Source organism: Anomaloglossus baeobatrachus, chromosome 5, assembly GCF_048569485.1.
Source record: "Anomaloglossus baeobatrachus isolate aAnoBae1 chromosome 5, aAnoBae1.hap1, whole genome shotgun sequence".
Lineage (NCBI taxonomy): Eukaryota > Metazoa > Chordata > Amphibia > Anura > Aromobatidae > Anomaloglossus > Anomaloglossus baeobatrachus.
Genome location: NC_134357.1, coordinates 305,068,930 through 305,089,234, shown reverse-complemented (window position 1 = coordinate 305,089,234; position 20,305 = coordinate 305,068,930). Strand labels below are relative to the sequence as shown.

General features: G+C 44.6%; 1 protein-coding gene across 2 annotated transcripts in view; it reads right to left on the bottom strand.

Moving 5' to 3' along the window:
* Positions 1 to 20,305, bottom strand: part of EPN3 (epsin 3) — a 114,028-nt gene that overhangs the window by 51,542 nt on the left and 42,181 nt on the right. For both annotated transcript variants that reach the window (XM_075347508.1, XM_075347507.1), the window contains exon 2: positions 9,970 to 10,582. In XM_075347508.1, the coding sequence (XP_075203623.1) occupies positions 9,970 to 10,480 (511 nt within the window). In that variant the 5' untranslated portion in view covers positions 10,481 to 10,582. The remainder of the gene's footprint in view (positions 1 to 9,969; positions 10,583 to 20,305) is intronic.

Genomic DNA, 20,305 nt, shown 5'->3' with positions numbered 1-20,305 from the left:
GAGACGCCCCTGGATCTTTTGTTTTGTTGTGGACTCCTCGCAGACTTTAAGGATCTATATTTATGTTTGGTGCTTTATCTTTGTGGTTCAAATAAAGCCCTTTGGATTGTTCCTTGGCCTGGCGTCCCTTACTGCTGTGCCTCATACCCCGTCACAGTGACCTCACACAAGATCAGCTAATTAAAAGAAAATTCCATTAGGTAAGAGGCAGAGAAAAATTCCAGCTTTGAAATCTTCATAAAAAATTACTTTATTTAGAAAATGTTTAAAAGTTGCAAGTCCAAGGAACAAAAAGTCACAGGCTAGCGTGTTTCGGACTGCTGTCCTTAATCATTGCACTGCAATGCAATCATTAACGATAGGGATGAACGAGTAGTGAAATACTCGACTCGCTATACTCGTAACGAGTAGGTCCTAATACTCGGGTACTCATTACGAGTAGCGAGTCCAATGCAAGTCAATGGGAAATGCGAGCAATTGTCTGCTGGACCCTACAAAGCGGTCTGGGAGCTGAGTAAAAGGGTGAAATGGATGCATGATTGTTTAAAAGCCGGGCGGTAAAAAGCCGCCAGCTTTTTTAAACAATCAGCTGATGCACGCTCCCCGCCCAGGTCCTTCGCTCCCTGGTGCTTTGCTCCCTGCTGCCCTGTGCTTTGCTCCCTTTTGCCCTATGCTTTGCTCCCTGCTGCCTGTGCTTCGCTCCCCGCTGCCCTGTGCTTCACTCCCCGCTCCCTGGTGCTGCGCTCCCTCCCCAGTCCTAACTTAGGATCGGGCGGGGAGGTGGCAGGGGAGAGATGCACCGGGCAGCGGGGAGGGAAGCACCAGGCGGAGGAGCGAGGCAGCGAGGAGGGAAGCATTGGACGGGAAAGCCGTTGGTAAAGTCTTACCTGGCTCCCCGCTGCTGTCCCCGGTGCTGTTCCTCTACTTCCGGAGCATCACATTAAACCTAATGTGATATGCAATGCATCCCCCGCCCACTCCATGTGCAGCGGAGTGTGTAAATTAATAAATAAATTAAAAAAACGTCGGAGGGTCTCCCCTAATTTTGATAGTCAGCCATGATAAAACAGACAGCTGAGGGTTGGTATGCTCCCCCTGGCAGGAGCACATTGTTATTGCCCCCCAGGGTAAGAATAGCAACTGGCAGCCTCCTCAGATTTGGCGCATCCTTTAGATGCGCCATATCTGGCGTTTATCCCGGCTCATCCCAATTGCCCTAGTGCAAACTCGGTATTAAGGACTTACCAGAATTTTACCAGGTGACATTAAGCCCTGAATTAATAAAGTTCAGCTTCGCTTGAAACCGGACATTATTATTTCACTTGTAGTAAAGTAAAATAAGACACAGTCAAAACACCTCTATTGAAAATGAAACACAGACAACAAACCAGGGAGCGGGGAGCGAAGCACAGGGCAGTGGGGAGCGCAGCACCAGGGAGAGAAGGACCCGGGTGGGGTTACTAACGAGTAATTACAAGGATACTCGCGGAGTAACGAGTAGCCCGAATACCGTACTACTTGGCAAGTACCGAGTAGTAACTAGTATACTCGCTCATAACGACAGTAGTCCGAAACACGTTTGCCTGTAACTTTTTGTTCCTTGGACTTGCGATTTTTTAATATTTTCTAAAAAAAAAGTGATTTTTTTTTTTTTTAATGAAGATTTGCTGGAATTTTTTTCCAATTCCATATGCTGACAGCACTACACACTTCCTTTGCAATCAATCTTGATGGATGGGTGAGCTGATCCTCTTGAATTTCTTTATATCACATAAGGTAAAAGGCGGTTCTCGTAGCTCCCACCCAGTAGCCAGGGATTATTGATGTGGCTGAAAAACCAAGTTATGAGAATCAATGTGTACCATCTTTAGTCATTAGAAGTTTCGTCCAGCCCTCCAAGAACACAAATGAGTCAACTTTTTCTACATGATAATGGCTGACTAGTCTGCTAATTATCTGACATACAATGCTAAATTATATGAACCAAAACCCTCACTGAGTACAAACCCCATACTATATACATTAAATAGCCAATAGCCTGTAATACTATTGTATGTTTTGAGGATTTCGATAGCGTTAGGGCAATGACAGCCAGAGACGAGTTTGTGGTACAAGATGTTTATGATATGTAACCACGGTAGATACACAGCAGAACAAACACAGCAGAACAAACACACGAAATACCTTCCCGAAACGGAGCGGAGGGAATTCCCGGGGCCACGCACCGGACTCCCCCAGGGAGACCACCAGAGCGAACCCCTATACAGGGACTGTCCGGCAATCAACCCCGGAAGGCCTAAATGCGCCGCAGCCGGGACACAAGGGGCAAGCGGTAAAGTCCAGAAGTGTCCGTACGGGATGAAAGTCCAGAATGGTTACGAACCGGAAGAAACCGGGCAGAAGTGCTGACCAAAGACGGCAGACGGAGTCCGGGCACAGCTTGAAGAAACCGGGTGTGGTCCAGAGTCGGTCGGTAGATTTTCAGGAGGAATCCAAGTAGCAGCAGCAGTAAAGCAGGAGCACACAGCAAGCAGTATACTCAGGCACTGGACTAGGCTTAGAGGCGGCCTTTTAAGCAGCTGGACAGGAAGTAGGGCAACAGAACATAAAACTCCATGTTAACCGAGGGCAAGCTTTTTCAAAAGAGGACTAGAAAACCCGGAAACCTGACATTACTCCCCCCCCCAGAAACGGCCTCAGGACGGGTCAGGGCCCGGCTTGTCCGGGTACCGTCGATGAAACTGAGCGATCTTCCGGGGTGCTCGAATGTTACCCACCGGTTCCCAGGAATCGTCCTCGGGGGCGTACCCCTGCCAACGTACCAGATACTGAAGCCGACGACGATGGAGCCGGGAGTCAATAATGTCCTCAACCACGAACTGCTCCTCGCCGTCGACCATCACAGGCGGAGGAGGAGGCACGACACGACCATGAAACGTATTGGGAGAGACGGATTTGAGGAGAGAAACATGAAAGACCGGATGTACCTTTAGATGGTGCGGTAACCGCAGCCGACAGGCCACAGGGCTCACGATCCCGGTGATCTTGAACGGACCGATGAATTTTTGTCCCAGCTTCTGCGAAGGGACACCCAATCTCAGGTTCTTGGTGGATAACCATACAGTCCCCTACCTTATACATGGGTGCCGGTTTCCGGTGAGCGTCTGCCGACCTCTTGTAACGCTCCTGAGCTGTAGCCACAGTGTCCTTCAGAACCTCCTGATTTTGTCGTAGCTCTGTCAATCGGTCCTCCACCGCAGGCACTGAGACCGCAACCGGTGACCTAGGCAAAATAGTCGGATGGTAACCCAAGTTAGCAAAGAAGGGTGTTACCTTAGTGGAGCTGCTCTGAGTGTTGTTATACGAGAACTCCGCCAACGGAAGCATCTTCAACCAATCGTCCTGCAGATGGCTGACATAACATCGAAGGTATTGTTCCAGGGTTTGATTGGTCCGTTCGGTCTGCCCATTTGTCTGAGGATGGTATGCAGAAGACAAACAGACATCAATCTGGAGTGCCGTACAAAACCCCTTCCAGAACCTAGACGTGAACTGCACGCCCCGGTCAGAGATGATCTCGTCTGGTACCCCATGCAATCGGAATACGTTCTGGATAACCAGATCCACTGTCTCTGAGGCTGAGGGAAGACCGGCACACGGAATAAAGTGAGCAGCTTTAGTCAACCGATCCACCACCACTAAAATGGTATTGTGATCGTCTGAGACGGGCAACTCCACAATAAAATCCATTGAGATAGACCCCCAAGGGCGAGATGGCACGGGTAACGGTTGAAGGAGTCCTGTAGGAGCCACACGAGGGACCTTGCACCGGGCACAAACCACACATGAGTGGACATAGTCCTTTACGTCCTTTAAACAGGTAGGCCACCAGAAGAAACGGTTCAGAAATTCCTGCGTCTTCTGTACCCCCCTATGACCAGCCAACACGGAGTCATGGACCAACTTGAGAACCCGAAGTCTTACGGCCTCCGGGACATAAATGCGTCGCTCTCTCAACCACACACCATTCCGAAGAACAAGAGTTACATCATTCGGGGGGGCAGCAAGAAATACGTCACCATCATAGGCCAGCTTGATGTCCTTCCACAAGTCCTGGTCCTGGATTACTCCAACGAAATTGGCATCCGATAACACGGTCTGAGACGGGGTTCCAGGCACGGAGTCCACGGCGTGGATTCGGGACAAGGCATCGGCTTTCCCATTACGTGAACCTGGACGGTATGTAACGACAAAATTGAACTGGTTAAGGAATAGGCTCCAACGGGCTTGCCGTGGAGACAGGCACCTGGCAGACTTAAGAAACTCCAGATTACGATGATCTGTGAGTACTATCACTTGCTGCGCGGCTCCCTGTAAGTGGTGTCTCCATTCCTTGAAAGCGGAAATAATCGCTAACAATTCTTTGTCCGCAATGTCATAGTTCCTTTCTGCAGGGGACAACCGGCGGGAAAAGAAAGCACACGGATGTAAGAGACTCTTGTCCCCAGTCCCTTGAGAAAGGATGGCCCCTAATGCGGAGTCGGAAGCGTCGACTTCCACGATAAAGGGAAGTGCGGGATTCGGATGTACCAATATAGGCGCTGAGGTAAAACAGACCTTGAGACGATGGAAGGCTTCCTGGGCCTGGGCGGACCACACAAACTTCTGTCCTTTCTTGGTTAACAGAGTGATGGGACGAACGATTTCTGAAAAATTACGGATAAAACGTCGGTAAAAGTTGGCAAAACCGACAAAGCGTTGTACCTCTTTGATGTTTCCCGGTTCTGGCCAGTCTAGAATCGCTTGTATTTTGCCAGACTCCATGTTCAGTCCCTGAGGAGAGATGACATAACCTAAGAATTGTATCTGTGAGCAATGGAATTCGCATTTCTCCAGTTTGATGTACAGGTGGTTTTCCCTCAGCCGGGTAAGTACGGTATTGACGTGCTCCTGGTGTTCCTGTAGGGAATCAGAAAAGATTAGGATATCGTCCAGATAAATCACCATGAATTGGTCCATGATATCCCTAAAAATATCGTTAACTAGATGTTGGAAAGCCGCGGGAGCGTTACAAAGTCCAAAAGGCATCACTAGGTACTCAAAATGTCCATACCGACATCGGAACGCGGTCTTCCACTCGTCTCCGGGACGTATGCGGAGTAGATTGTATGCCCCACGGAGGTCCAATTTGGTGAATATTTTTGCCTGTTGGACCCTCTCCAATAGCTCAGGAATCAATGGTAACGGATACCGGTTCCGGATGGTTATTTTATTCAGTTCCCGGTAGTCAATACAGGGTCTTAGAGTCCCCTCTTTCTTTTTCACAAAAAAGATGGGTGCCCCTGCTGGTGAGGTAGACGGACGAATAAATCCCTTCGCCAGACTTTCATCAATGTAGTTTTTTAGTGCTTCTAGCTCAGGTGCCGCCAATGGGTAGACATGACCAAACGGGATCTCCGCCCCTGGGAGTAAGTCTATGGGGCAATCATACGGTCTATGCGGGGGAAGCCGATCGGCTTTTCTTTTGTCGCATATGTCCGCAAAGTCGTTATACACCGGGGGTAGAACAGGTACCTGTACAGTGCCCTCCGCATTCGGTGTTACTGGAACCGGAACAGTTGGACTAATGGTCGGAATACTCTGCGGCGGGAAGGATATTTCCTTAGTTTCCCAATCGATGACCGGATTTGTAGACCGTAGCCACGGAATACCTAAAATAATCGGAAAATGAGGAGAAGAAATTAGCATGAAAACAAGGGTCTCCTGCTGACCTGGCTTCATGACGCACTCTAGCGGTACGGTTTCCCGATCAACTGGTCCAGAGATTAACGGAGATCCGTCTACCGTCTCCATGGTAACCGGTGAGGCTCTTTGCTGAGTCCGGATACCGTGTTTCCTGGCAAAAGAGGAGTCCATGAAATTTCCCCCTGCCCCAGAATCTATCATTGCAGAGGTAGGTATTAGCTGTCCCTCCCACCGGATCTGAATGGGGAGTGAGCAATGGGTATATTTCCCTTCCGAGTCCTTCGGTGAGGTTGACATTACAGTCAAGGGAAATACCGCATCCAAGTGTCCACTTGCCTCAGAGATATCGGACTCTGCGTCCGTGTTGTCACACTCTGCCATGGCTGCCAATACCTTATTTGGGCGATTCGGACGTTTCGGGCAGTCGATCAAGAAATGGTCCGATTGACCGCAATAGAAACACAGACGCTCACGGAGCCGGTGTTCGCGACGTTCATTGGTCTCTCGCTTTTGCAGAGAGTCCACTTGCATAGGAACGTCCTCGGCCTCCCGTGGCGTCCTGAGAGCGGGTTCTCTGGAAGGAAATGCAAAGTTGTTTACACGGTTTACAGCTGCCCATTTTTCCTGTCTACGTTCCGTCAAGCGGGTATCAATACGCACACAGTGCTGGAGAAACAGTTCAAAATCCCCTGGAGATACAGAACGAGCTAACTCGTCCTTGATGGTACCGGACAACCCCTTTCTGAAAACAGACAATAATGCATTGTTTCCCCAGTCGGTGTCTACCACTAACCTCTTGAACTCAGTGGCATATTCAACTACAGAACGCTTTCCCTGACGTAAGGAAAGGAGAGCCGATTCAGCGGTAGCACGGCGATTCGGATCATCGAACATCTGCGCCATTGCGGTCAGAAAATCATCTAGGTGATTTAAACGGATGTCCCGGTTCTCTATCATAGGATTAGCCCAAGCCAGTGCTCGTGAGGTTAATAACATAATTATACATAACACTTTGGACCGGTCAGAACGGTAATAATCAGCATGTACATCAAAAAACAGTATACATTGGTTCACAAATCCACGAAACTGACTACGGTCACCATTGAAACGGAATGGGGGTAACCTAGGCATACCGGCAGCTGATACGGACGTAGTGGGGCCGGCTTCCTGAGCCTCCACTCTGACTTGCAAGTCCTGTATAGCCGGACCCAGTACCTGGTGATCATGGCCCAGCTGTGCCTCCACATCTCTAAGTTTAGTCTGCACCACCTCCATCTCCTGCTGCAAGGAGTTAATCATAGAAAAGAGCTGATCTACTCCTCGTGTCTCAGTCATTGCCCCAGCGAAATCCTCTTAGGGCCTGAGTATAATGTAATACTATTGTATGTTTTGAGGATTTCGATAGCGTTAGGGCAATGACAGCCAGAGACGAGTTTGTGGTACAAGATGTTTATGATATGTAACCACGGTAGATACACAGCAGAACAAACACAGCAGAACAAACACACGAAATACCTTCCCGAAACGGAGCGGAGGGAATTCCCGGGGCCACGCACCGGACTCCCCCAGGGAGACCACCAGAGCGAACCCCTATACAGGGACTGTCCGGCAATCAACCCCGGAAGGCCTAAATGCGCCGCAGCCGGGACACAAGGGGCAAGCGGTAAAGTCCAGAAGTGTCCGTACGGGATGAAAGTCCAGAATGGTTACGAACCGGAAGAAACCGGGCAGAAGTGCTGACCAAAGACGGCAGACGGAGTCCGGGCACAGCTTGAAGAAACCGGGTGTGGTCCAGAGTTGGTCGGTAGATTTTCAGGAGGAATCCAAGTAGCAGCAGCAGTAAAGCAGGAGCACACAGCAAGCAGTATACTCAGGCACTGGACTAGGCTTAGAGGCGGCCTTTTAAGCAGCTGGACAGGAAGTAGGGCAACAGAACATAAAACTCCATGTTAACCGAGGGCAAGCTTTTTCAAAAGAGGACTAGAAAACCCGGAAACCTGACATAGCCATTTCTCCCAAACATAATAGCGCTTATCTCAGCTCTCCTGTTTTCTGTATGAGAGAGTCATTCCTCCTTATCTCAGGAAGAGCAAAAGGATCATCAGTCTACAATCGGACATGCCAAATCATTCTTTTTGAAGTTCGAAGGCCCACAGACACATTGGACTGTCATACAATCCCTCCAATTTTGGCAGGTTCAGCCAATGTTAAACTAATGTGAATGCGGGCCTTAATCCTAGAAGCTCTATTCCAAGCTCTATTCCTATATAGTATTTTATTTTATAGAAATAATATCATGTTTCATAAATCAATGTATTTTCACAATCCTTTATGCCTCATTTCCTCCAAGTACATTTTATGGACTAGACACACTTCAATGTCTTTGGCACCATCTTCTGGGTAGAATGAACAATTGAACAGTTATAGAATGGGAAGAGTAGAAGATCCTACAGAATTTAATCTTTTTCTTATCTAAAATGGTACATTTTAAAATAAAACTCAATAACTCCCTATCTATTGGACCAAGTCAATTTAATCCCATAAGAGTAGTCTGAAAGCTAATAGGTAAGCATAGGGAATTTGTCCATATTTTAACAAAAGTTTATAAATGTACACGTTAGCCTTTTGATCAGATGAAAATACATGGTTGACTAAATACAACATCCACTGTTCGGGCTGGAGATTATTTGGAAGGGTCTCCTACTTCCTACCCCCATCAATGTTGCTGAACAAAGAGATATTCTGTAAGAGGCTAACATTTCATGTTACATTTCCCCTAATATCTGATTGATGTAAATGTAAGGAAACAAAATTAAGGTTGCTAAAATGAGAACCCAAAGACTAAAGCGGGCTTTACACACAGCGACATTGCTAGCGATGTCACTGGTGAAAGCACCCGCCCCCGTCGGTTGTGCGTCACGGGCAAATCGCTGCTCGTGGCACACAAAATTGCTTACATCCATCACACACACTTACCTGCCTAGCGACGTCGCTGTGGCCGGCAAACCGCCTCCTTTCTAAGGGGGCGGTTCATTCGGCGTCACAGCGGCGTCACTAAGTGGCCGCCCAATAGAAGTGGAGGGGCGGAGATGAGCGGGCCGAACATCCCGCCCACCTCCTTCCTTCCTCATTGTGGGTGGCCGCAGGTACGGTGATGTTCCTCGTTCCTGTGGTGTCACACATAGCGATGTGTGCTGCCTCAGGAACGACCAACAACCTGCGTCCTGCAACAGCAACGATAACCGGGATTAGAAAGACCGGTCAACAATCAACGATTAGGTGAGTAATTTTGATTGTTAACGGGTCGTTCGTGCGTTTCACATGCAACGACGTCGCTAACGAGGCCGGATGTGCGTCACGAATTCCGTGACCCCAACGACCTCTCGTTAGCGATGTCGTTGCGTGTAAAGCCCGCTTAACTCACAAAAACTAAATTTAATGCAGATTGTTACCCTCATGCAACATGTCTCTTTGGTTACTACTTCTACTTTCATTAAATAATTTTTGACCCGTTTTTCTAAGATATGAGTTCTGTTCTTACTTGTTATTCCTCCTGCAAATCTGTGAATTAATTGACAACTGGGTGTTGCTATTCCCCTTGTCAAAGGGACACGCCCTATTGACAAGAAAAACAGTAGCACCGATTTGTTAATAAATGTATTTATCGATTTTCAGAAAATAATTGGGGAACACCATAGGTCAAAGGTCAAGGAAAAATTTCTCCAGAATAGTTATTGTATGGAGTATACAAATATTTAATAAAACTAACATATCAGTAACAATTTACCCAATTTTCTTATTCGGTAGTTTATGATGCTCATGGGTTCAGGTATCTTTGATAGCAGGAATATCACTGACTTAAACACTATTTTGCAGTAAAAAAATACCAGGATCTGAATTCTGAACCTAATTATGTGGTTAGGATTTTTCAGAATCCATATGAAAAAAAGTTCTATAATGGTTATCATGGTTTGATATGACCAGAACAAATGTTACGAGCAGTTTCATATTTATGTGAAACATAGACTATGCTTGGCTCTCAAGACTGACCCAACCACCAGTTCTCCTGACCTAACTGCCTCATAGGCATATCTATGAGGCAAATAGTTCAGGTCAGTAGACCCAGCAGTCAGGCTAGATCTTGCATTCCAAGCATGGTTTGTGTTTCAAGGACATGTGGAACCAGCCAAATGTGAACAGAACCTCAAAAAAGGATCATATTACCTTCATTATATCTTATCCTATGGCTGCTGTCAAGCGCTGCAGTTACTTGGGATAGTCTTTTTCTAGTTGTTTGGGCTTGTGCCCTCTCTTGCTTTATTCGCTCATCATCTTTCAGGAGAGATACTATCTGTTTGGCTTTCTCTCGCACATTAATGCCATGGTCTTTTCCATCGCGATCCAAGAATTGAAAATCCTTCAGAGTTTGTACAGCAATGATATTCTCATTACATTCTTGCACCACTTTGTTAGATCCATTTTTTATCAAATAGTCCAAAAGGGTCAGACCTTTATAAACGTGACGCCAGTTTTTTCCACTGTCATTCAGTCTCCTCCAAACCATCATCATGACTCCAGGGAACTCTGCAGTATAAGTCATTTGAGCAATTTCATTCATAAGAGTAGTGGACGGTCCCCATGGGTCATTTGAAGTTGCCTCTCGAACCTTAACTTCAGCCTCAGAATAATTGTGGACAATGTTTTTTACTTGACGACGTAAAGATGAAGTGGCCATGATGAGTTATGTTTCTTATCTTGAATTCCTCAGTGTCCGCTTTACCAATTTATTAAAACAAGTCGGGGTATGTATATTCTTTCCGTTGAAGCGTTCTGGTATCTGTAAAACAAATGTTGGTGTCAGAAACAGATATTTTTTTTTACCTCAAAAGAAAGCTGTCCCACTATACATAGAATTCTATCTGTCTGGAGGTAGTCTGGGAATAGATCAGAAGCATAGTAAAGTGATATATTTTTTTCTGGGAAAATATTTTGTATAATCTATGTTTTATAAATTTACACCATAGCGTGTTCTGCTCCTAGGAGTCCAGTGGGCGGTCCTAAAAAGTAATTGATAGAGGTCTTTGAAAAGTCATATAGTGAATACTGAATTGGACTGTCTACTGGTCGTCTAAGCATAGAAGGAGCAGAAGTTTAGAGTTATAGCAAATCTTTCACTACTAAATTATATATCTCTTGCTCCATAACATCATTTCAGATAATAAATTCCATTTATATATTATACATTGGGTCATAGGATATAAATAAAGTGAAAATCAAACACATAAAAATGTGGTTTTACTTGGGTGTGGTCTCAAACAAAAGATCTTTTGGAGAGTTTTATTTTAGGAATTGCAAATATAAGGATATGTGCACACAACATGTATAAAGGGAACCTGTCATGTGAAAAAATACTATTAAATGGAATCTGTCAGCAGGTTTTTGCTAACTCATTTGAGAGCAGCATGATGTAGGCAAAGAGATTCTGAATCCAATGATGAATCATTTAGATTTCAGGGTGCAGCCGTTCTGATACAATCAAAGATCTTAGTATTAACAAAGCAGTAGATCTTAAAAGCTGCCCCCGCCCACACGAGGCTTTCAGTGTACATTACTATAGACAGAAGCTGCTAACAACAGAAGGGATGAAGGAGTCGGATTTGAGCTCACGCCTCCTCAGTCCAACTATTGATAAAGATACTGAAACGTAAACTAACATTGCAGGTAAACAAAAAAACACTTTGTGATAAGAGACACATGGCTGAAATCTCTGTTAACCCTTACGGTATGCTGTCTTCAGATAAGGCTACTTTCACACTACGTTTTTTTAACATGCATCATGAACGTTTTTTTGTTGTAAAAGCGGATTCTGTTTTTACAAAGAAAAACTCATGCAAACGCAAGTGTTATTTTGCAGGATTCTGTCACTTTAAGTTTATGGGCGGGCATTGGAGTCATGTGATCGGGAGTGAGGGGAACTGAACATGACAGACTGGGAGCCAGCATCTGACAGCTGCAGAGGCTCGTAACCAAGGTAAACATTGGGTAACTTGCTTGGATACCTGATATTTACCTTGGTTACGAGCGTCTGCAGCTGCTAGGAGCTGGGCTCCCTGCACACGTAACCAAGGTAAACATCGGGTATCCAAGCAAGTTACCCGATATTTACCTTGGTTACGAGCGTCTGCAGCTGCTAGGAGCCGGGCTCCCTGCACACATAACCAAGGTAAACATCGGGTATCCAAGCAAGTAACCCGATATTTACCTTGGTTACGAGCCTCTGCAGCTGCTAGGAGCCGGGTTCCCTGCACACGTAACTAAGGTAAACATCGGGTATCCAAGCAAGTTACCAGATATATACCTTGGTTACGAGCGTCTGCAGCTGCTAGGAGCCGGGCTCCCTGCACACGTAACCAAGGTAAACATCGGGTATCCAAGCAAGTTACCCGATATTTACCTTGGTTACGAGTGTCTGCAGCTGCTAGGAGCCGGGCTCCCTGCACACATAACCAAGGTAAACTTCAGGTAACTTGCTTGTATACCCGATATTTACCTTGGTTACGAGCGTCTGCAGCTGCTAGGAGCCGGGCTCCCGGCACACGTAACCAAGGTAAACATCGGGTATCCAAGCAAGTTACCCAATGTTTACCTTGGTTACGAGTGTCCGCCGCTCTCAGGCGGGGAAGAGGGAGAGAGGAGAGGGAGGTGGGAGAGAGGGTGGGGGAGAGAGGGAGAGAGAGACTGATCACACCAGGCTGGTTTCTGGGCATGCTCAGTAGAGCAAGCAGGATCCTGTCTATCAGCATGCCAGCGTTCACATACGTTTGCGTGCAGTATAGTCAGGATCCAGCAATTTCAGTATTTGGACGCAGCTCAAAAACGTAACAAGTAGCGTTTTTAAAAAAAGTAAAAAAACTGCAAGTCGCTGGATCCTCACTATAACGCACGCGCACGCATGTTGACGCAAGTCCGTTGAAAATGCATTGAAATGAAAACGCATTTGCACTGGTTCTGTTTTTACGTTAAAAAAACATTCATGACGCATAAAAAAACGTAGTGTGAAAGCAGCCTTACATAGTAAAACCCTGCTGACAGATTTCCCTTAACCTGCAGATATGGGGTTAATCTGCAGGTTTATAGTGTTTAGATCCCTTCCTGGAGCCTGCAGTTCAAACCCCACTGCAGGGAGGAAGAGAATTTTAATCCACCCAGTAGCATTTGGGTTTCAGTTACGGGGCGTCGCAAGAGCGGGTTCAGTCATTGCTCAGCGTATCCAGAGATGGCAGTAACTGCACCTCCCAAACTGACAAACGACATTTTCTAAGGCTGAGCCACCGCTCTCGATACAGTGAGCGGTGACTGAAACCTTGCCTGCACCACCCTCGTGACTGGAGGAGGATTCAAGTTCTTTTCCTCCAGGCAAAGGGGTTCAAAAGGGTTGTCCCATCCTGCCTATGAGAAACTTCTATATAAGTCAGAGATGATAAGATCCTAACAAGCAACAGCTCTGGCAGACTTGACCAGTCCTTGTAGTGTATTTATAGCCAGTGGTTTCCATACTGTATGTAATGGTGCAATACCATTTGTAAGTTCTTTCAGTAGATCAACTGGCTAGGAATACCTAATGAACTACTGAAGGCCACAATGGCTCTCGAATTAATGGTGTTGTCTGTGATGATAAATTATAAACCAATTTCAATGTGCAGAAGTCTCAGAACATTTAGTCAAGAATGATCCCATACGATGATGATGATGATGATGATGATGATGATGATGATGATGATGATGATGATGATGATGATGATGAAGTAAGGTTTTACCATTGGTGAAAAAAACCTCTAAAATACATGTATGCTTTAAGAAAAACTGTTCCAGATTTCAGTAGTCGCCAATTTAAAGAACCAGTACGTCTTTAACCTAAGGCGGGCTTTGCACGTTGCAACATCGGTAACAATGTGTTACCGATGCTGCAGCGATAGTCCCGCCCCCGTCGCACGTTCGATATATAGTGAAAGCTGCCGTAGCGATTATTATCGCTACGGCAGCTTTACACACACATACCTGCCGTGCGACGTCCCTCTGGCCGGCGACCCGCCTCCTTCCTTAGGGGGCGGGTCGTGCGGCGTCACAGTGACGTCACACGGCAGGCGGCCAATTGAAGCGGAGGGGCGGAGATGAGCAGGATGTAAACATCCCGCCCACCTCCGTCCTTCTCATTGCAGCCGGCGGCAGGTAAGTTGAAGTTCCTCGCTCCTGCGGCTTCATACACAGCGATGTGTGCTGCCGCAGGAGCGAGGAACAACATCGCACCTGTCGCTGCACCGGCATTATGGAAATGTCGGAGGCTGCAGCGATGATACGATAACGACGCTTTTGCGCTCGTTCATCGTATCATCTAGGATTTACACACTACGACATCGCAAGTGACGCCGGATGTGCGTCACTTTCGATTTGACCCCACCGACATCGCACCTGCGATGTCGTAGTGTGCAAAGCCGCCCTTAGAGGAATCTGTATTAATTTAGAACACTGTTTTATCTTTCTGATTAAAGCAAATTGATGTTCTCTAATCATATTCCAGCAGTATTCATGAGGCCGATAATATAATCTGAAAATATCATTTGATAGAATATCCACACTGGCTCCAGTCATTGGCCATCACATATTGTTTATCTGTATAAACTCTGTGCATTGTTACATTGTGGTTACTACAATGTGGCAGCTTATGCCATAGAAAGGGCACCGCCATTCTATTCTCTTCCCATCCTACATTTTCGGAGATGGCCTCTAGTGATATCCTTTATCCACTAAATTATATTCATATCTAGGTTTTCACTCAATTATTTTCTATAAGGTCAGTAAAAGGGCATTATAGTCAGGTAACAGTATAATAAAGCATGTATTAACTAGAACCTGGATTCCATTAAATTCTGTATTACTTTTACAAAATCTCTATCTGTGACAAGTTTCAGCCTGTAATAAGAATCATTGTTCGAAATGATATCAGAATACACAGAATGCGACATATTATATCATTAAATATTTGACTCTAAATATGAGGATATAGTCACCACATAACAAAAAAGATTCTCAAATATAAAAATGTCTTGCTTTATTTTCTCTAATACATTCCTTCCCTTTAATAGTCTGCACTATGTTTTCCTGAATTCAGTGAACCACTTTAAGTTTAAATTCTTAAATTCTTAAAATTCAATTTAGGTTTACACATTTTACTAGTAAAACTATTTACTGTGAAGCCCTCAGTCAGTCTTATTTATTGGGTCTTACTAACAAAGGTTATTGCTGTGAAATGCGACTTATGTTGATGCCCTTCTTTTCATGAACCATCTTCTGACCTCAAGACAATCCCTTTTTGTAAGGTCTACCAGGGTGCACGGACATCGGGAATGCCCTCAAGTGACTCTACTATCAGCTAATAGCACTCAGGTGGTCCTACATCTGTTTTCTGTTGGATTTAATAGTATCTTATTTTCCTGAGACTATTGTTCATAATGAACTAAAATATACTGTCACGGGTATGTAATGGGTGACAGTCTTGTGGTGTCCGGCTATAGAAGGTCACAGCATTTGGCTGCACAAACTGCTCCCTTCTATCATTCCTGCTTGGTTTTCATTCTTTTCCCTTTGGGACCCTGGGGCATTGTTCAGCCTGTCAGCTTCTGTTCATCAGTACTTTCCTTGTCTATGTATAACTTCAGTTCCTATTACTCGGTGCTAGTGATAATGGTTACATCTTTATCAAGTCTTCAGTTAAGCAGGCGGCTTACATACATCAGACGAATCGTGGTGGTTGTTGCAGCTTCTCTCCCTGAGGCAACTAGAGATGAGTTGTTTTTAGTTTTCCCTTGTTTGTTATCCCTGTGTGTCCTTTAGTGCCTAGAGGGGTTGACGAAGAGCTCATCCCATCCGCTCCCTGCTCTACCTAGGGCCCAGATCAGGGTCAGCATAGGCCAGGTATCCAGCTTTGCGCATAGGTTCGAAACCTATCGGGCGGTGAGGGAACCCAGGATCCAGCTGTAGGCTTGTTCAGGGGTCCCCATCTCCCCCTTCTCTAGACACAGGGTTTACCTTCCCTTCCCTTTCCTTTCGCTATTCGCTTGGTACTTCCCCAACCTAGCATGACATGAACTAAATCAACATCTAAGGATCACAAGATATGAATTATTTTATTAAAGAGAATGCATTGTAAAGTAAATACATGGCTGTAATGGTGCTGTAATATTGAATAAATTGAATCCTTTAGTGAAGAAATCCGTTTTGTTGTTCTTTTTTTAATCATTATTTGACGTTTTCTCCTAATTAGATTTTGATGCATCGGGGCTGGACTGTACACTGAATCTTCTCCTCCCTGTCTGTAATTCCCCTTCACCTACCTCCAGTTTATGAATAACAGGTCACTGCTGTTAAGAGGCAAGTTATACAAAGGCAGGGGGCTGGGTAATCACAGACGGGGAGGAGAAGATCTAGTGTACAGTCCAGTCCCTGTGCACCATAATCTAATTATCAGAAAACTTCCGATGGTTATTAATGAAGAACAACAAAGTGGATTTCTTCACCAAAGGTATCAATTTGATCAGTATTACAGTACTATTACAGCCATGTTTTTACTTTAGATTACATAACATAAAACAAATTTCCCACAAAAATAAGCATTCACACAGCTTATCAAACAAAAAATAAAAATGTTATGGATCTCAGAAAATGGCAACACAATGAAAAAAATTATTTTTACAAATTTCACAACTAAGACAAATATAAAACTGTACTAGTTTTTAATCACCTTATTTGTACTACTAGGGAGACTTATATTGTCAGGTCATATTTATCAAATAATGTACACTGTAGACACAATTCCCAGAATATAATATCAGAATTGCATTTTTTTTCTCAATTTCACTGCACTTGGAGTTTCTTTTCTCATTTTTCAGTATATTATGTGATAAAATGAATGGTGTCAACTAGCAAAAAACAAGCTCTCATACGTCTATATGGATAGAAAATTAAAAAAAAATAAGATTCTTGAAAAAGGGAAAGAAAAAAACGAAAACCCAAAAAATGGAAATTGGCCATATCTGGAGGGGGTTAAGTGTGCAGTAGTATGATACTCCTTTAAATTCTCCACAACAGTATCACAGACCTGCCTGTTGTGTTCCTTGGTCTTCATGATGCACTCTGCGCTTTAAACAGAACACTGAGACTATCACAGAGCAGGTGCATTTATACAGAGACTAGATTACACACAGGTGGCTTATATTTATAATTATCAGTCATTTAAGACAACATTGGATCATTCAGAGATCCTCAATGAACTTCTGGAGTGAGTTTGCTGCACTGAAAGTAAAGGGGATGAATAATATTGCACGCCCCAATTTTCAGTTATTTATTTTTTTAAAAAGTTTAAAATAAGCAATAAATTTTGTTCAACTTCACAATTGTGTCCCACTTGTTGATTTTTCACCATAACATTAAAATTTTTCTCTTTATGTTTGAAGCCTGAAATGTGGGAAAAGGTTGAAAAATTCAAGAGGGCTGAATACTTTCGCAAGACACTGTACATCATTAAATAGATCTCTTAGAGCTGATGAGATTAGTGTACTTGCTATGCAAATTGCAAAATCATATGACTCAGAATGGCCATATAATTCTGCTATTAAGATAAGCATTTTATTAGTTAGCTCTAAAATGAAATAGCTCATGATTTTAAAGGGTGCTTTACACGCTGCAACATCGCTAGCGATTGCTAGCAATGTCGCATGCAATTGCACCCACCCTCGTCGTTGTAACGATATGTGGTGATCGCTGCTGTAGCGAACATTATCGCTACAGCAGCGTCACACAAACATATCTGTGCAGCGACGTCGCTGTGATGGCCGAACAATCCCTCCCTCAAGGGGGAGGTGTGTTCAGCGTCATAGCGACGTCACTGCAGCATCACTAAGCGGCCGGCCAATAGAAGCGGAGGGGCAGAGATGAGCAGGACGTAACATCCCGCCCACTTCCTTTCTTCCGCATTGTCGGTGGAGGCAAGTAAGGAGATGTTCGTCGCTCCCGCCATGTCACACATAGCGATGTGTGCTGCCGCAGGAACGAGGAACAACATCGTACCGGTGGCAGCAACGATATTAAGGAAATGAGCGACGTGTCAACGATCACCGTTTTGTAACGATTTTGTGATTGTTGATCGTCACTCATTTGTGTCACACGCTGCGATGTCGGTAACGGCGCTGGATGTGCGTCACTAACGACGTGACCCCGCCGATATATCGTTACCGATATCGCAGCGTGTAAAGCCCCCTTAAGTGTATTCAGTTTATACCCAATTCCCAACCTGTCTAACAGCTGCAGCTTGTACTGAGCAGCAGGGAAGAGGTACTGTACATTGTGGAGCTGTTAGTAAGGCTAGATGGGCAGAGATTGAGTTAAACTTTCATAAAAGATTTTCAATCCATTCAGACATGAACATTTAAAGTAAATATACCAGCCTCATCAGATTTTACAGACTGATTTAGTAATATGAAATCTGGTGACATATTTATTTATTTATTGGTTTATTGCTGTAGCGTTCTGGATGCTGCACTGTAGTTTTATGGCATTAGAAAAGCAGAATATTCTGACTGAAAAGATTTTTGGGAAGATGATAATTGCCCAAATATATGTGATTAAATCAAACCTATCAGAAACAGACACTGTAAAAGGGCCCAATGTTCTATAGTGGGACCTATATGTAGAGTAGTACGAGGCTGTAGTCAAGAGCAAGCGACTGACTCATTGTCAGTCATAACTTTACACTCCAGATAGTGGACACATATCTTCCAGAATGTTACATTTTCACTTTGCATTAACAGACACAGTTCAACTTGACACAACATTGACGAGATTGGTGTCTTCAGGGGCAGGAACTTGACCACTATTGTCCACGACTCTTACATATACTCTAAACCCAGAACAATGCAGATCAACTGCTGTTTGCTAGCGAACACCAGAATTGGCAGTCACTCAATGGTACACTGTTCCGTTCACAGATACGGCCAGGTTCACATTGAGCACATTTGACAGATATGAAAGAGTCTATAGAGACAGTGATGAATATTTGGCTGTCTGCAATATCATCTAGCGTGATTGGTTTGGTGATGGATCAATGATGATATGTGGAGTCATATCCTTACAGCATCACACAAAACTCCTCGTGATAGTCAAAGGTACACTTACTGCTGTTAGGTTCAGGGATGAAATCCACAGAGCCATTGTCAGACCTTACACTATTGCACTGAGCTGTGGGGTCCTACTGGTGCAGGATATTAACAACAGATGACCCATGGTCTTGAATTAATGTCTTAATGTGGTCATGCTTAATGAGAGATGAGAAAAAATTCCCTAAGAATGTTTCTAGACAGCTCACTCCCAAAAGCAATTAAGATACCAAAGAAAATAAAGGCATTTAAAATGTGCAAAATATATAATTTATTGAGAAAATGCAATAAACACCATTAAAGGACAAAGTGCATCAAATGCATTGGACCAGCACCCTGCACCAGGGAATCACCAATAATAGATCATTATTAATACTGACAATAAACAGTACAGGGGGCACGAACAAGGTGCAGCTGTACATACAGTACGGGAAATCAATTAAGTCAAACTGCAAGTGCCTAAACCCTAGATATCAGTAGCACTCAAAAGGTCTTACCCCAATAATATTGGTGATTCGGATGCATAGGGAGAACCTGGTAGCGTGACCTCCAACAACCGTTTTGGGGGACGCCACCCGCTTCTCCCGGCTTGATACAATCAAGAAAATGGTGGAGAAGACCCTGGTGGACCTATCTAGGCTTGCACAAGATCAATTGTTCGTACATCAAGTTGCCATGGCTCGAGATCGAGCTGAAGGCCATTAAAGAAGGAGACAGATGTGACCTACAGATTACGATGTGGTGGAAATTACAGAAATTTGGTTGCTTGATAGCCATGACTGGGTGACAAACATAGAGGGTTACACTGCATTGAGAAATAACCAGAAAGACAAAAAAGAGGGAGTGGTGTTTATTTTCATTGAATCCAACTTAAGAACTGGGCTCAGTGATGACATCGGGGGAGCTGTGACACTGTATAGGCTGTATGGGTAAATATACATGGGAATAAGTGTAAAGGAGTGGAGAAACAGTTGACACCTCCCTTGAAGGTCATATGGTTATATAATGCATTGAATTGTTTTAAATGTGGTTTTATCTATTTGGTTGCTTGCAGCACTTAGTTAGCCAGTAGACAAGGTTAAAGGGTATATCCGGTACTTGAAAAAAAATAAAAAGCTGCCTAAGCACTGACAGGCAAGTAGTTCCTATCTACTTGCCTGTTGTACCCAGCACCATTCTTCGACAGCACAGAGCGGTCACAGACCTCTCCTGCTGGCAATACAGTGTCTTCGTCAACAGAGTGGAGGCTTCTTTTCCGCTTTGCTCTGTACATCATGTTGATTGACAACAGGCCCTCCCCGCTGCCTATGTGAGAGAGTCAGCTGTCAATCAGCATCATGTCCGCTGTCCCG